The sequence below is a fragment of the Emys orbicularis genome, chromosome 1 (genome assembly GCF_028017835.1).
Source record: "Emys orbicularis isolate rEmyOrb1 chromosome 1, rEmyOrb1.hap1, whole genome shotgun sequence".
NCBI classification, from domain to species: domain Eukaryota; kingdom Metazoa; phylum Chordata; order Testudines; family Emydidae; genus Emys; species Emys orbicularis.
The window spans coordinates 87,436,252-87,452,807 of NC_088683.1; the positions used below are offsets into that span (position 1 = coordinate 87,436,252).

The 16,556-nt window shown below is 46.5% G+C and overlaps 1 protein-coding gene across 1 annotated transcript in view; it reads right to left on the bottom strand.

The window, feature by feature from the left end:
• Positions 1-16,556, bottom strand: part of CCDC38 (coiled-coil domain containing 38) — a 54,734-nt gene that overhangs the window by 24,384 nt on the left and 13,794 nt on the right. Inside the window, exon 7 of the mRNA XM_065413345.1 lies at positions 7,861-8,129. Coding sequence (XP_065269417.1) covers positions 7,861-8,129 — 269 coding nt within the window. The remainder of the gene's footprint in view (positions 1-7,860; positions 8,130-16,556) is intronic.

Here is a 16,556-nt window from a genome sequence, read left to right on the forward strand (position 1 = left end):
GTGGATCTAATTTACCTTGATTTCAGTAAGGCATTTGATATGGTTCCACATGGGGAATTATTAGCTAAATTGGAAAAGATGGGGATCAATATGAAAATTGAAAGGTGGATAAGGAACTGGTTAAAGGGGAGACTACAACGGGTCATACTGAAAGGTGAACTGTCAGGCTGGAAGGAGGTTACTAGTGGAGTTCCTCAGGGATCGGTTTTGGGACCAATCTTATTTAATCTTTTTATTACTGACCTTGGCACAAAAAGTGGGAATGTGCTAATAAAGTTTGCGGATGACACAAAGCTGGGAGGTATTGCTAATACAGAGAAGGACCGGGATATCATACAGGAAGATCTGGATGACCATGTAAACTGGAGTAATAGTAATAGGATGAAATTTAATAGTGAAAAGTGCAAGGTCATGCATTTAGGGATTAATAACAAGAATTTTGGTTATAAATTGGGGACACATCAGTTGGAAGTAACAGAGGAGGAGAAGGACCTCGGAGTATTGGTTGATCACAGGATGACGATGAGCCACCAATGTGATATGGCCGTTAAAAAAGCTAATATGGTCTTGGGATGCATCAGGCGAGGTTTCCAGTAGAGATAAGGAGGTGTTAGTACCGTTATACAAGGCACTGGTGAGACCTCATCTGGAATATTGTGTGCAGTTCTGGTCTCCCATGTTTAAGAAGGATGAATTCAAACTGGAACAGGTACAGAGAAGGGCTACTAGGATGATTAGAGGAATGGAAAACCTGTCCTATGAAAGGAGACTCAAAGAGCTTGGCTTATTTAGCCTAACCAAAAGAAGGCTGAGGGGAGATATGATTGCTCTTTATAAATATATCAGAGGGATAAATATCAGGGAGGGAGAGGAATTATTTAAGTTTAGTACCAATGTGGACACAAGAACAAATGGATATAAACTGGACATTAGGAAGTTTAGACTTGAAATTAGACGAAGGTTTCTAACCATCAGAGGAGTGAAGTTCTGGAACAGCCTTCCAAGGGGAGTAGTGGGGGCAAAAGACATATCTGGCTTCAAGACTAAGCTTGCTAAGTTTATGGAGGGGATGGTATGATGGGATAGCATAATTTTGGCAATTAATTGATCTTTGATTATTAGCAGGTAAATATGCCCAATGGTCTGTGATGGGATGTTAGATGGGGTGGGATCTGAGTTACTACAGAGAATTCTTTCCTGGGTGCTGGCTGGTGAGTCTTGCCCAAATGCTCAGGGTTTAACTGATTGCCATATTTGGGGTCGGGAAGGAATTTTCCTCCAGGGCAGATTAGCAGAGGCCCTGGAGGTTTTTCGCCTTCCTCTGCAGCATGGGGCACGGGTTACTTGCTGGAGGATTCTCTGCACCTTGAGGTCTTTAAACCATGATTTGAGGACTTCAATAACTCAGGCATAGGTTAGGGGTTTGTTACAGGAGTGGGTGGGTGAGATTCTGTGGCCTGCGTTGTGCAGGAGGTCAGACTAGATCAGGGGTCGGCAACCCACGGCACGCGAGCCGATTCTGAGTGGCACGCAGCTCCTGCCGCGGTCCCGGCCCCCAGCCCCACTCAGCCCCCCCCGCCCACCCCTGCGGGGGCAGGAGGCAGAAGCTTGGTTCTGCGGCAGCCAAGCTTCCCCCCTCCCCCGCTTCTTCCCCCAGCATGGTGCTTTCCTGCCCCTCCTCCTCTCCGTCCCTGCGCCAATCAGCTTTCTGCCGCTCTTCCCCCTCCCCCAGCCTTCTGCCCTAGCGAGGGGGAAGGGGAAGAGCGGCAGCGTGCACACAGCTCCGTAGAGGACGTAGAGAGAGGTAGGGACGGAGCCTGGGGAAGGAGGTGGAACAGGGCATATGCCTTCCAGCCCCCTGCCATGAGCCGCTCATGGCAGGGGGCTGGGAGCACCCCCACGAGCTGAGCACCCCAGCCTTCTGCCCTGCACCCCCCACCTCTCTGCCCTGAACCCCCCCAACACACACCCAGCCTTCTGCCCTGCACCCCCACAGCCCCATCCCTCTGCCCTGAACCCCCCCACACACTCAGCCTTCTGCCCTGCACCCCCACACCTCCCAGCCCTCTGCCATGAACCCCCCACACCCCAACATACACCCAGCCTTCTGCCCTGCACCCCCACACACCCCCAGCCCTCTGCCCTGAACCCCCCACACCCCAACACACACCCAGCCTTCTGCCCTGAACCCCCCCACCCCAACACACACCCAGCCTTCTGCCCTGCACCCCCCACACCCTCCAGCCCTCTGCCCTGAACCCCCCACACCCCAACACACACCCAGCCTTCTGCCCTGCACCCCCCCACACACCCCAGCCTTCTGCCCTGAACCCCCTCCCCCAGCTCTCTGCCTTGACCCCTGAAACACCCCCCCCCAGGTCTGGGGTCCTGGCCGCAGGCCCTGATCAGCCCGCTGCTGGCCTAGGTGAACAGAACCCCAGGCTGGCAGTGAGCTGAGCAGGATGGTGGCGTAAGATCAGCATTTTAATTTAATTTTAAATGACGCTTCTTAAACATTTTGAAAACCTTGTTTACTTTACATACAATAGTTTAGTTATATAATATAGACTTATAGAAAGAGACCTTCTAAAAACGTTAAAATGTATTACTGGCACGCGAAACCTTAAATTAGAGTGAATAAATGAAGACTCGGCACATCACTTCTGAAAGGTTGCCGACCCCTGGACTAGATGATCATAATGGTCCCTTCTGACCTTAAAGTCTATGAATCTATAAGTATCCTAGGGCATCTATCTGTGCTGGGAATGACACAATGGAGACAGGGAACTGTCCAGCCTGGGAATGCCCTGGGCAGAAGGAAGAGAGACTGGTGTCTCCACCCAAGAGAGGCAACATCTGGGGTGCTGAAAGCCAAGAGTAGATTCCCTTGCTGAACTACTGAAATACAGGTGCAGTTGGCCTTAACTGTGACAGTAAGAACCTACATGGGGAACAGAAATTTGATAACAGAGGGCTCTTAAATCTAAGGGACAAAGTATAACAAGATCCAATGACTGGAAGCTGAAACTAAACACAAACTCAGAATGAAGCACAAATTTTTAACTGTGAGGGTAATTCACCATCAAAACAACTTACCAAGACTTGCGATGGATTCTCCAACACGGAACATTTTAAAATCAAGATTGGATGTTTTTCCAGAAGATATGCTCTCATTCAAACAGGAATTAATTCAGGGAAGTCCTATGTTATACAGGCAGCCAAGTTAAAGGACCACAAATGTCCCTTCTGGCTTTATAATCTACGATTTTGTGAAAATAGTATCTTAATTCCTTAGGGGTTCATTTGAGGAATAAGAATCGGGAATACAATCATAATCCTCTGTTTCCTATACCATAAATGCAAAGAGGAGATAGCAATCCTCTATTTTGGGGTACATCAGAGGCAACTTGAGTTCTAGTTTCCCCAGTCTGATCAATTTGAGGTAAACTTGCCCCTCTCTTCCTTCCACCCCCACCACAAAAAGAGATTCCTTCCACTATAGGACATTTCCTCAAGTTTCTTCCCTACTTGCAGGAATAACAGTACCTAGACTTATAGATGTGGCCATTTAAAACATCAATTCTAGTTTCTGCTGCCCTCATTTTCAAGTCAGAGGTCTTAAGGGCTGCCATAACTCAGTGCTTAGCCAGGTCCATGCATGCTCTAAAGTACTGGCATCTTAAACTACTTCGGTTTTCTTGGTAAAATCATGAGTTTACATGCCCCGTTCAACTTCTCAGATTGGAACTTGACCATGCCAGCAGAGAGCTAATGATGGAAACAAGAAGCACAAATAACTATTAATCATCCTTTCATGCAAGTAAAACGTTACTCAATTTTACCTGATTCTTGACAATGCAGCTTCAACTAGCCAACTCCTGAAGTACTGTAGTAGGTGGTATCCGTGTTCCAAGGGAATCAGCACACAACAAAAAACACCAATAACACTTTCTGGGACCGACACAGAAGAGGTCGGATATGTCATATAACTTGGCACTGTAAGTGCAACAGGTTGAACAGACAAAGACATTACAGCCAGAACGGCGAAAGCCAGACATGCCTTCATAATGATAAAACCAATCTGGAGGGCAGAAATCTTGACCTCCAAACAAAACTTCAAATTAACACCACTACTTAGTCGGTCTTACTATCTGGCACCGAAACTTGCGAAACTTGTGAAGACCTTATCATCTAAACTCCCATGTTTTCATAAACAAGTGCATTAGACAAATCCACAAACAAAGAGCTCTGGAGGAGGACAAAACAGAAACTGATAGGACAGGAAATTACAGAACGAAAGTGGAGATGGCTAGGACATAAATGGAGGAATGACCTGAACAACATATCCAAGATAGGTGTTGGACAAGAAACCCCCCACCCACCCCTAGGGCAAGAGGTGATGAAATAGACCAGGATAACATGGAAATGCACAACAGAAGCAGAATTGAAAGCTATCAGATTGACATGGGAAGAAGCTAAGATTGCAGCAAGAGTATATCAAGGATGGAAGGCTGTGGTGCAGTTGTATGTTCTGGATGGCATAGACATAAGTAAGTCAGAGTAGCCCAGGAGGGAATGCATACTTCCTTCACTCAGGTAGATGACTAAACGAGTGAACTTAAACTACAGCATTGATCAATATTTTCTCTGCAGCTCTTTCATGGTGAAATTCATCCTGCCTGCTCCTCCCAAACTCTAAGCCAGGGGTTCTCACAACTAATTTTTTGGTGGCCTCATACCAGAGCCACCAACTCTGGCTGTACTGACAATTTTTCCTAAAATACTTAATTAACTTTAGGAAAAACAATTAAAAATGCATAAATTCACATCCAAGTCATTGTAATTTATATTCGTAGGTTTTTTTGGCAGACTCAATAATAAAAATAATGCTGTCCCGCCCCGCCCCGCCATCCAGGGCTTAATGGGTCCTGGGGCTTGCTGTGAAAAGTGGTATTTGTATATTTGTTAATATCACATCACACTTAAGCTACCTGGGAGGCTATGAAAAGTGATAAGTGATATTAACAAACATACAAGTATCACTTTTCACAGATAGCTAGTAAGTCTGCTGTGAAAAGTGATACTTGCATGTTTGTTAATATCACCTTTCTCAGCAAGCCCTAGGACCCATTAAGCTCTGGATGAGGGGGGGAGGGGGCGAAGGGGAGGCAGCAGGGGCCAGAGGCGATGGTGGGATGGATGTGGAGCCAGGAGAGGCAGTGGGGGCCTGGGGCAATGGAGGGGATGGATGCGAAGCCAGGAAGGCAGCAGGGTGCTGGGGTGGATACAGGGCCATGGGAGGCAGTGGGGGCCAGGGGCAATGGGGATTGGTGATGAGCCCCACTATCACGTGGCTAGAGTCTGATGTCTGCTGCCCTGCGGCCAGGGCCGGGGCTCAGTACCCGCGGCCAGAACCTGGAGCCAGGGACTGGAACTGCATGGCTGGAGCCAGGGATCAGAGCCCACTGCTGCGCAGCTGGAACCAGGCGCCGGAGGCTGAAGCCCCGCAGCTGGAGGCCAGAGCCGGGGTGTGTCAGTAACTGCTGCCCCGCGGTCGGAGGCTGGGGCCGCATAGCCAGGTTCCTGATGTCCTGGCGCTGGAGCCTGCCACCCAAACCCCCTCCCCACAATGTGGGTCAAGAACTCACCTTGTTCCTGCAGCATTGTGCTCCACCTCTCTCCAGAGGCGGTGCAGGGCGGTGCAATGAGGAGCAACAAGGAGTGAGTGGGAGGGGCCAATGTTTTCCTCCTCCCCCCCACTGCCCAGGAGGCTGTTGTGGCCGCATGAAAAGCACCTGGTGGCCGCATTTGGTCTAAACAGTCAGGCTTTGTGTTGGGAATTCCGCAACAGCAGCAGGAAGGGAAAGAATGGAATCCATACCCAAACCTGCAGCCAGGCAACAGAGGTACAGTGCGTAATTTCTATGGCCACTCTTCCAGCCTGTGGCCCTGAACAGTGACTACAGCCCCTTCTAACTCCTATGAAAGGGTGCAATGAGACTGGATCAGCATAAGCACCGATCTAGTGGTCCTTTACCTGTCTTGCCCTAATAGGCTCTTTTGTGTCAGGCTATTTGAAACTGAGGCCTGGTCTACACTACAGAGTTAGGTCGACATAAAGCAGTCGTCAGACGTAAGGTAGACGTTGCTCCCACCAATGTAAATCGCCCGCTACACTGACCTCATAACTCCACCTTTGCAAGCAATGTAGCCCTTAGGTGGAGGTAGTCAGGGTGACAGTGTGTCTGTGTAGACAATGTGTTACTTTGCCTGTTTTTGGCTGTCAACCCCATGCAGGGCTCAAAGCTGGAGACATCCCCACCCTCCCTGGGGCTGACAGTCTGAGCTGTCAGCCCCACATGAGGCTCACAGCTGGAGCCCCCCCACCCCAGGACAGGGGTGGGGACTCCAGCTGTCAGTGCCCCACACCGTTAAGTTGGTGGAAGTATTTCTGGTGAAGACACACACCACTGACAGAGGGGGCATAGTGTGGACAGGAAGCACCACAGTAAGTACTGCGATCGCTGTACGTCAATTTAACTTAGGTTGACTTAATTTTGTAGTGTGCACTCCCATCTCTGGCTGCTTCATCTATGCACCCTCTGCCCCTGCTCCTCACAGACACAACCCTAAGGAGAGGACCTTGTATGAACCCTCCATGACTGTGTGAATTTTACCATCAGTGAACAGGAATACCTTCCCCACCCTACTGCATAGACCTCGTACCTTTGTTATCATGCACCGCTGTTCTCAGGTGACAACTCTCACTTAGAGTTGATGCTTTCCTATTGTGTCCAGCACTTTTCTCAAAGGAACTGAAGCGCCTGTCTGTACTTGCTGTATAGATTCTATCTAAAGATATAAACAGAACTATAACTGAAGAGCTTTACTAAAAGAAATGTGGCTTGACTGACAGTAACAACAAAGTTACTGCTCTGATTTACTGTGAAAGCAAGTGGAGAATATAATGGGATCTAAATAAAGAATAACGTAAAGGAACTTTTTATCTGAGGTACAGCTTAAGCAAGAAAGTTCTTCCAACTGCTACAGGAAAAAACAAATAGTAATACGGGAAATGGCCTTTAACAGTAAGGTCTTGTCTGCACAAGAAACTTGCGCTAGTTAAGCTAAAATCAGTTTTTAATTTGATTTAGCTTAACTGGTGCAAACCCCTGTGTAGACACTTCTTATACTGATTTAAACCTGATTTAGAAGATTCCTTAACAGATTAAGCTACATCAATGCAAGACAGGTTTAAATTAATTTGAGTATTCACACAGAAGTTTGCACTGCTTTAACTAAATCAATTTAAAAATACACCTTTAATTAAACTTTTAATGTAAACAAGGCCTAAGTGAGGCATCTAGAAAAAAATAAACATTCACTTTAGAAAGCTAGCCTAAACATCAGGCTTCAAAAGACACAACTCACTAATGGGGGCTTATGTCAGCCACATTATTTACCCCGAATTGTCAACCCTACATGTTCAAAAAATCATGAGTCAAGACCCCAAAATCATGAGACTGGCTTAAAAATCATTACTTTTTTTAAAAAGAGGTAATAAATTTGGGGGTTTTGTTATTTGTCTTCTGGTTTCTGAGTCTTTAAGGTGCACTTGCTTCATTTTTTTTCAAGCTTTTCTCTGTAACCATGAGGGCTAGAAACTTACTTTTTTAAAAACTGAAAGCCGAGCTCTCATACAATCTGTGGAAACTTGTGGTAAAATTACGAGAGTTGGCAACGCTGAAATGGAATCAGCATCTGATCACTTCATTTTTGAAAGTCCTGACTTGTGTGTGTTTAAATTTTCAGCCTTAACCACATTTATATAGATTGTGCTTTATATTTTCAGACACATACTTTGCTTTAAAAAAATAGAACCATGGCGTGGTTGGCGTGGAATTGAAGAACTTATCTTCTCTTTGCGTGCACTTTCTTTTTCTTGGTGTGGAGTGAAAGCACATGTAATCATTTCTCTCTGCATGATCTCTCTTTCTCTCTGTTTGTCTATTCTTGCTTTCAACTTTTTTGTTCTCTGTTCTTCTTGCCATTCTTTAGGAGAAAGTTTCATCAAAAAATCTTCATAATATAAACTCTCCATGAGAAGGAATTCGGCATTTGCAATTTCACTACAAAAATACATTAGAGTATACAGTTAGTATACAAGCAGATATACAAAAAAAAATGTAAAGTTTAAATTATATCAACTTAAAATGACATTATCTTAGTCACATATTACACTGGCATTTTTCAAAATGTCGGTTACTGAGAAACTCTCTCACATCTGGGTCAGGAGGTGACTTCAAAGTTCCTCCTCAGCATATGGGCTCATACTTATTATAGATACTATGGTGCAGAACTAAAAAGGTGTGTTGAACTGTTGACAGCCTTTCAATGAAACACTAAACACAAGTTCTTTCTGCTGATCTCTCAGGAAAGTGAATGAGAAATTTCTTACCTGATCATTTTCTTTCTGCTAGCCATCTCTCTCCCCATTTATCCCTAATGGGTGAATGTCCCCCCACTCCAAGGAATTTGGAGTGGTCCAGTGTTGTTGCTGGATACCGCAGGACTAAGCGCCACCCTTCAGGTCAGGCCACCAAGCCATTAGAAGAGTTCTTCCAGAGCAAAAGAAACACTCCAGCAACTGATCTATTAGTATTTAGAGAACTTCCTGATTACTGATTAACCCCAATAAAATTTAAAAAGGGGTAAAAAACAAAGGTGATGTCATGGTAGGGATCTACTACAGACCACCTAACCAGGAAGAAGAGGTGGATGAGGCTTTTTTTTTAAACAACTAACAAAATCATCCAACGCACAGGACTTGGTGGTGATGGGGGACTTCAACTACCAAGACATCTGTTGGGAAAATAACAGAGTGTTGGGGTCCACTAGGCATAGCTACCACGTAACTCGGAAGAGCGGAAGGCCAAAAGTGCCGATGAAACTCTTTTGCTCTGGGCCTACCTGAACCCCCAAACTCCATCTTGTGAACTCTCACCTACTTCTATGCTAACTGCTTACATGCTCTGAAGCAGGCTGAAGCAGAAATGTAAGGGTCAGCTTTTCTAGCAGGCAACTGCTGTAAACAGGCCTTGCAAGGCCAAAAGATAAGCAGACGAATGGGAATTTTTCTAATTGTAACTGCTAGAGAAGGGAGGGGTGGGAGGGGTAAGAGGGAGTAACAGAACAAAGGCTTACACAGAAACAGCTTGGAGTATAAAAGGTAAAAGTTGTTTGTATTTGTTGCACTGGATTTGAGACATGCTGGTCTCCTAGTGCCATTTCAGAGCTCTGAAATAAACTTGGCTTGCTTTCTCCCCTCGGTGTCTTTATTGGTGCCAAGCACACCGGGCCACGGACCATTGTTGTCCCCTCGAGCCCCTTTGGGCGGACAACAGTTTTGGCGTCCCTGGGTGGGCTCAAGGCTGAAATTTAGCCTTGCCCGGATCCCTCCTGGTGGCCGACGGATTATGACGACGCCCGATGCCCAGAGCGCTCACCGGTGACTTCATCGGGGGCCTCGGCAGAGACGTGGTTTGCTCAACCCCGGAGGGCACAACGGTGCAACGCACACAGACAGTGGAGAAGCAGCTGCGGGCGACGGTGGGGAACCGGTCCCGTGGATAGGGCGACGGTGCAGAACCGGACCCTTGGATAAGGTAGGAACAGTCCAGTGGGGACTTTATCTGTCTTGACCTGGGGACGCCCAGTGTCTGCCTGTTTTGACCTGGGGACGCCCAGAGTCTCCCGAGAATATGGGGCAGGGACAGAGTACAGCCGGCAGGGTACAGTGTACACCCTTAGAATGCATTCTGGTGAACTGGAAAGTGTTTGGATCTGATCAGTTGATTAAAAGTAAATTGAAAAGGTTCTGTACAGTTGACTGGCCTCAGTATCAGCTGGAGTGCCAAGAAAGGTGGCCACCGGAAGGATCACTTAATTACAACACGATCCTTCAGTTGCTTTTGTTTTGTCAGAGAACAGGTAAATGGAATGAACATCTCTATGCGTATACGTTTATGGTGTTAAGAAATAGGACTGATATTTTGCTCAAGTGCCATTTGACTCCGACAGACTCGGTAGTATGTGCTGCTAAACCCCAGAACCCTCCCACTGTTGTAATGCCAGAATCGGTGTCCCCTTCGGCTCCTCCACCCCCACAGGCTTCAGAGAGTACCCTCCCCCCCGGTGGGATTGTATCCGTTGATTACTGAGAGTGTGGTAGCCCGTCCAGGAACACAAGAAATCTTTGAAGGTTGTCTAGCTAGCCATAAGCCTGACTGGGATGATTGTAATATACTTACGAGAACCCTGTTGTCGGAAGTGGAGCGGATTCAGGTCATAGCCAAAGCCAGGGAGGAAGGAAGACAGAGAAGGCATTTAAGGTTTAAAGGGAAAGCTATTGGATACCAGAGGTTGTACAGAGTGGAATCCTCAGAAGTGAGTGTGCTCATCCTGGTTTGTTGCTTCAAAGCTCTGCACAGAAGTTATGTTACTGGAAAGGTGTATAATGGCAATGAGTATGTGTTAATGGTTGGAGAAAAGGTGTATGAGTGAAGAGTGGAAGGTTCCTTTGGAAGTTAGAAGAAGCTGAGAAAGGGAGAAGAGGAAAAAGCACAGAATGAGTTAACTGAGAGGAAAATACAGCTAGCAGGCTCATCCAAGGACAGTGTACACAGCTAAGACTTGGCTGACAACCAAGAGAAAGGGGGGCCTGAATGTGCCCAAGCAACTGTGAGATCTGCAAAATACTGCAAGGCATAATGAAGACAAAGAAGGGTTAAAAAGCAGCTTTGCTGAACAGTATTGGCTCAAGGATTTAAAAATTCCCCCACTCTGTTCGGCCAGGCTTTGGCCAGAGACTTGGAGGAGTGGGATAATTCAGACAGAGCCCTCCTGCTGCAATGTGTAGATGACTTGTTAATTGCTGCTGTGGGTCTAATCCCTTGTCTCAGAGCTACTGTGAGTCTCCTAAACTTTATTGGACTGCGAGGATACAGGGTATCTCAAAGCAAAGCCCAAATTGCTCTTTCAGAGGTTCAATATCTGGGATTTCACATCAGGCAGGGAGAGAGACAGCTCTCAAACGAAAGGAAGGAGGCTATCTGCCAAGTTCCCATCCCCAGCAACCGTAAATGGCTTAGGGCCATTCCTGGGCATGGCAGGTTTTTGCAGTATATGGATTCCAGAGTTTGGACTGTGGGCTAAACCTGTATGAATGTGTTAAGGGAGCGGATCATGACCCCTTTCACTGGTCCCCAGAAGCGGACAGAGCATTTCAGTTATTAGGTGCCTGGAAACGTCCTGTGGCATACTTTTCTAAACAACTGGATCAAGTTTCAAAGGGATGGCCAGCCTGTTTGAGGGCGGTCGCAGCTACTGCTCTAGTGCTTGGGAAAGCTGAAAAACTGACACTGGGAGGAACTGTGCAAGTGTATGTTCCCCATATGGTCCGAGCCTTGCTGGACACTAAGGGTGGTCTTTGGCTCACACAGGCTCGGGTTGCTCGGTACCAGGTGAAGCTGTTAGAGAATCCTGAAGTCACCCTGCAGATCTGTCCCTCCCTTAATCCAGCTACACTGCTACCAGAGACAGAAAAGCAGGAACATGACTGTTTAGAAATCATAGATGTTCAGTATTCTAGCCGCCCAGATCTAAAAGATCAGCCACTCCCAAATGCTGACTTGGAATGGTATACAGATGGAAGTAGTACTGTTGTGGATGGGCAAAGGAGGGCTGGTTATGCTATTGTGTCTCTTCATGATACCGTGGAAGCTGAGAGTTTACCGGCAGGAACATCTGCCCAGCTTGCTGAACTAGTGGCCCTGACTCGGGCACTCGAGCTGGCAAAGGACAAACGGGTTAATATTTTTACTGATTCAAAGTATGCTTTTGGGGTATTGCATGCTCACGCTGGATTGTGGAAGCAAAGGGGAATGCTAACAGCCCAAGGCTCTCCGGTCAAGCATGGGTCTCAAATTCTCCGGCTTTTAGACGCAGTACAACTCCCCTCAGCAGTAGCAGTGGTGCATTGCAAAGCCCATCAAAGGGAAGATCAAGATGTAACCAAGGGCAATGCCAGAGAAGACAGGGAAGCTAAGCGAGCTGCTACCCTGAAATCACCAACAGAGGAAAATGCCCAAATGCATGCCCTCATCCCATCAGTGGGTGAGCTTGCAGCCCCTCAGTACTCCCAAGAGGACAGAAACCTGGCTGACAGTCTCAGTCTCCAGGGAAAAGGAGGGATGGCTTTATTCCACAGAGGGAAAAATCCTCCTGCCCAAGGGCTTGATTCGACCTGTGTTGCAGAAACTGCATCAAACCACACACGCAGGCAGAGAGGCTCTTACCCAGCTCATGAATAAATATTTTCTAACCTCTGGACTTAAACCCCTAGCATCACAGGTACAAGCTGAATGTTTAATCTGCCAAAAGAATAACCCTCGACCAGGAGTAGCAGTGCCACCAGCCACCCTGGAACCTACCCCAGGCCCAGGATTGGTGTGGCAAATAGACTTTACTGAGTTTCCCAGGACCCAAGGGTACAGGTACCTCCTCGTCTTAGTGGATCGATTCAGTGGATGGCCTGAAGCCTTCCCATGTCGCAACAACACTGCCAAAACAGTGGCTCTTAAGTTTGTCAAGGAAATCATTCCTCGCTTCGGCCTTCCTCAGTGGATGGAATCTGATAATGGAACACACTTCACATCTCAAATTGTTCAAAAGATATCAAGTGCTCTGCAAATCCCCTGGAAACTCCACACACCCTGGTGACCCCAAGCCAGTGGAGTAGTGGAACGCACAAATCAGACACTCAAGCGACACCTCTCAAAGGTCTGTCAGGAGGCCTCTCTTAAGTGGCCTGATGCCTTGCCCCTTGTGTTACTTCGCATTCGTGCTCTCCCTAAGGGTAGGATAGGGCTTAGTCCCTTCGAGATTATGTTTGGAAAGCATGGCCTATGAATGGTACCCCAGTTCTGGCAGGGGAATGGGAAGTGGGGTGTGGTTTCTTGTCTCAGTACATGTGCTCTCTGTCTGCTGTTCTTTCTTTTCTTCACAGGTACACCAAAGATTCACAGCCTCTTCTGCTGGACACTCCGGTCCACTCCTTGCAGCCTGGTGACTCCGTTCTCGTGCGGACCTGGAAGGACGAGCCTCTCCAAGAGAAGTGGAAGGGACCCCACATCGTCCTGCTTGTCACCCACACAGCGGCAAAGGTCGAAGGACACAAGAACTGGATTCATCACTCTCGACTGAAAGCAGTACCCGCTCCTGAACAGTGGACTGTCCAGCCTGCTGAGAAGACGGCTAATGACGATTTGGGACTTAAGCTGTTATTTAAAAGACAGTAAGGGTCACTGGGAATGCGTTGTGATCTTTCTGAACAGTCACAGCATACTCCCCGCGAAAACCCTGAGCATTGGTTTTATTTTCTCACAGAAGGCCGACCTGGCCTATGTATTTGGTCAGACTATTGTCAAAGGTGGATGGTTACCAACAGTAGCACCTCTGACAATTTGAGTTTGCGATCTAACTGTACTGCGGAAGCTCCTTATGGCCTACACAATGGCTCTTGGATTTCCCATTATAAGGGCACTCGTAAGCCCCAGCCTATTCATTTACGTTCTCCACCCACTGGTCTCATATGTTATTAGCAAGCCAGTACAAGTAATCATACCTGGTTTGCAGGCATCAGTAAGTGTAGATTTTATATTGGTCCTGGTATAAGTCTCACTGTTCCTTTACTGAATGCCACCGGTTGGCAAACCGGCGCTGCATTCTTTGCCCTTTCCCACAAGCCACCCTACAGGACTCACAAGGTAACAATGGAAAGGCTAGTTATGATGAAGCCTTTTGGGTTTGTGGTACTAGTGCCTACAAATGGCTTCCTAATGGTTGGCATGGTAGCTGTTACAAAGGCTATCTTGCTCCTCCCCTCCGTGTTCTACCCAAGGTTCCCTCAGGTCGCCCTAGGTACTATCGGTCCCTGAGAGCTACCATTGAACCGATCAGTGAAGAAGACAGGTTTGGGATGATATCCCTCCCTTCCTATGGGGTGGGACGGCTAACTCAACTTTACAGAAGACTGTCTAAATTTCTCACCCAGTTTGCCAATGATACCCTAGCCATAGAGAAAAGCATAAATTCTGAGCTGTACCAGCTTCGACTGCTGGCTTTGCAGAACCGCCAGGCTCTAGATTATGTGTTAGCTTCACGGGGCGGTGTATGTGCCCTTATTGGAGAAGAGTGTTGTACCTATGTCCCAGAGTTTTCACAGGACATTAACAAGCATATCTTGTCAGCCGAACAGGCCTTGAACCAGTGGAAGGCCCAGGAAGGGGAACCCACTATTTTGGATTCCCTTTGGGGTTGGATACCTGGTTTAGGGGAACTAGGGGATATAGGGGGAAGCATTGTTTGCATCTTGCTCACAGGTGTGGTGATATGTTTTGTCCTTTTCCTTTTGCTCATTTGCTGTAAAGTGCTCAAATGTAAGATTTGTGCCTCCCATTCCCCAGAAGTTCCCTTATACCCTCTCATTGATAATCCTGATTGCATGGAGCTTAATCGCATTTTGTCTTTAGAGTATGAGAAAACTCTGACAAAGGTTTGTTGAGTGTTCTCAAAGGAGGGATTGTTGGGGTCCACTAGGCATAGCTACCAGGTAACTCGGAAGAGCGGAAGGCCAAAAGTGCCGATGAAACTCTTTTGCTCTGGGCCTACCTGAACCCCCAAACTCCATCTTGTGAACTCTCACCTCCTTCTATGCTAACTGCTTACATGCTCTGAAGCAGGCTGAAGCAGAAATGTAAGGGTCAGCTTTTCTAGCAGGCAGCTGCTGTAAACAGGCCTTGCAAGGCCAAAAGATAAGCAGACGAATGGGAATTTTTCTAATTGTAACTGCTAGAGAAGGGAGGGGTGGGAGGGGTAAGAGGGAGTAACAGAACAAAGGCTTACACAGAAACAGCTTGGAGTATAAAAGGTAAAAGTTGTTTGTATTTGTTGCACTGGATTTGAGACATGCTGGTCTCCTAGTGCCATTTCAGAGCTCTGAAATAAACTTGGCATGCTTTCTCCCCTCGGTGTCTTTATTGGTGCCAAGCACACCGGGCCACGGACCATTGTTGTCCCCTCGAGCCCCTTTGGGCGGGCAACAAGAGCAGGGCACAGATTATCCAATAAGTTTTTGGAATGTATTGGAGACAATTTTTTATTTCAGAAGGTGGAGAGAGCTATTAGGGGAGAGGCTGTTCTAGATTTGATATTGACAAATCGGGAGGAACTGGCTGAGAATTTGAAAGTGGAAGGCAGCTTGGGTGAAAGTGATCATAAAATGATAGAGTTCATGATTCTAAGGAATGGTCAGAGGGAGAACAGCAAAATAAAGACAATGGATTTCAAGAAGGCAGACTTTAGCACACTCAGGGAGTTGATAGGTAAGATCCCATGGGAAGCAAGTCAAAGGGGAAAAACAATAGAAGACAGTTGGCAGCTTTTTAAAGAGACATTATTAAGGGCACAAGAGCAAACTATCCCACTGTATAGAAAAGATAGGAAGTATGGCAAGAGGTCGCCCTGGCGTACCCAGATCTTCAATGATCTAAAAATCAAAAAAGAGTCCTACAAAAAGTGGAAACTAGGTCAAATTACAAAGGATGAATATAAACAAATTACACAAGTATGTAGGGACAAAATTAGAAAGGCCCAGGCACAAAACGAGATCAAACTAGCTAGAGACATAAAGGGTAACAAGAAAACATTCTACAAATACATTAGAAGCAAGAGGAAGACCAAGGACAGGATAGGCCTGTTACTCAATGAGGGCGGGGAAATAATATCAGAAAATGTGGAAATGGCAGAGGTGCTTAATGACTTATTTGTTTCGGTTTTCATCAAGAAAGTTGGTGGTGATTGGACATCTAACGTAGTGAATGCCAATGAAAACGAGGTAGGATCAGAAGAGGCTAAAATAGGGAATGAACAAGTTAAAAATTACTTGGACAAATTAGATGTCTTCAAATCACCAGGGCCTGATAAAATGCATCCTAGAATACTCAAGGAACTGACTGAGGAGATATCTGAGCCATTAAGCAATTATATTTGAAAAGTCATGGAAGACAGGAGAGATTCCAGAAGACTGGAAAAGGGCAAATATAGTGCCCATCTATAAAAAGGGAAATAAAGACAACTCGGGGAATTACAGACCAATCAGTTTAACTTCTGTACCTGGAAAGATAATGGAGTAAATAATTAAGCAATCAATTTGCAAACATCTAGAAGATAATAAGATGATAAGTAACAGTCAGCATGGATTCGTCAAAAACAAATCGTGTCAAACCAACCTGATAGCTTTCTTTGACAGGATAACAAACTTTGTGGATGGGGGAAAGCAGTAGATGTGGTATATCTTGACTTTAGTAAAGCTTTTGATACTGTCTTGCCTGACCTTATCATAAACAAACCAGGGAAATGCAACCTAGATGGAGCTACTATAAGGTGGGTGCAAAACTGGTTGGAAAACCGTTCCTAGAGAGTAGTTATCAGTGGTT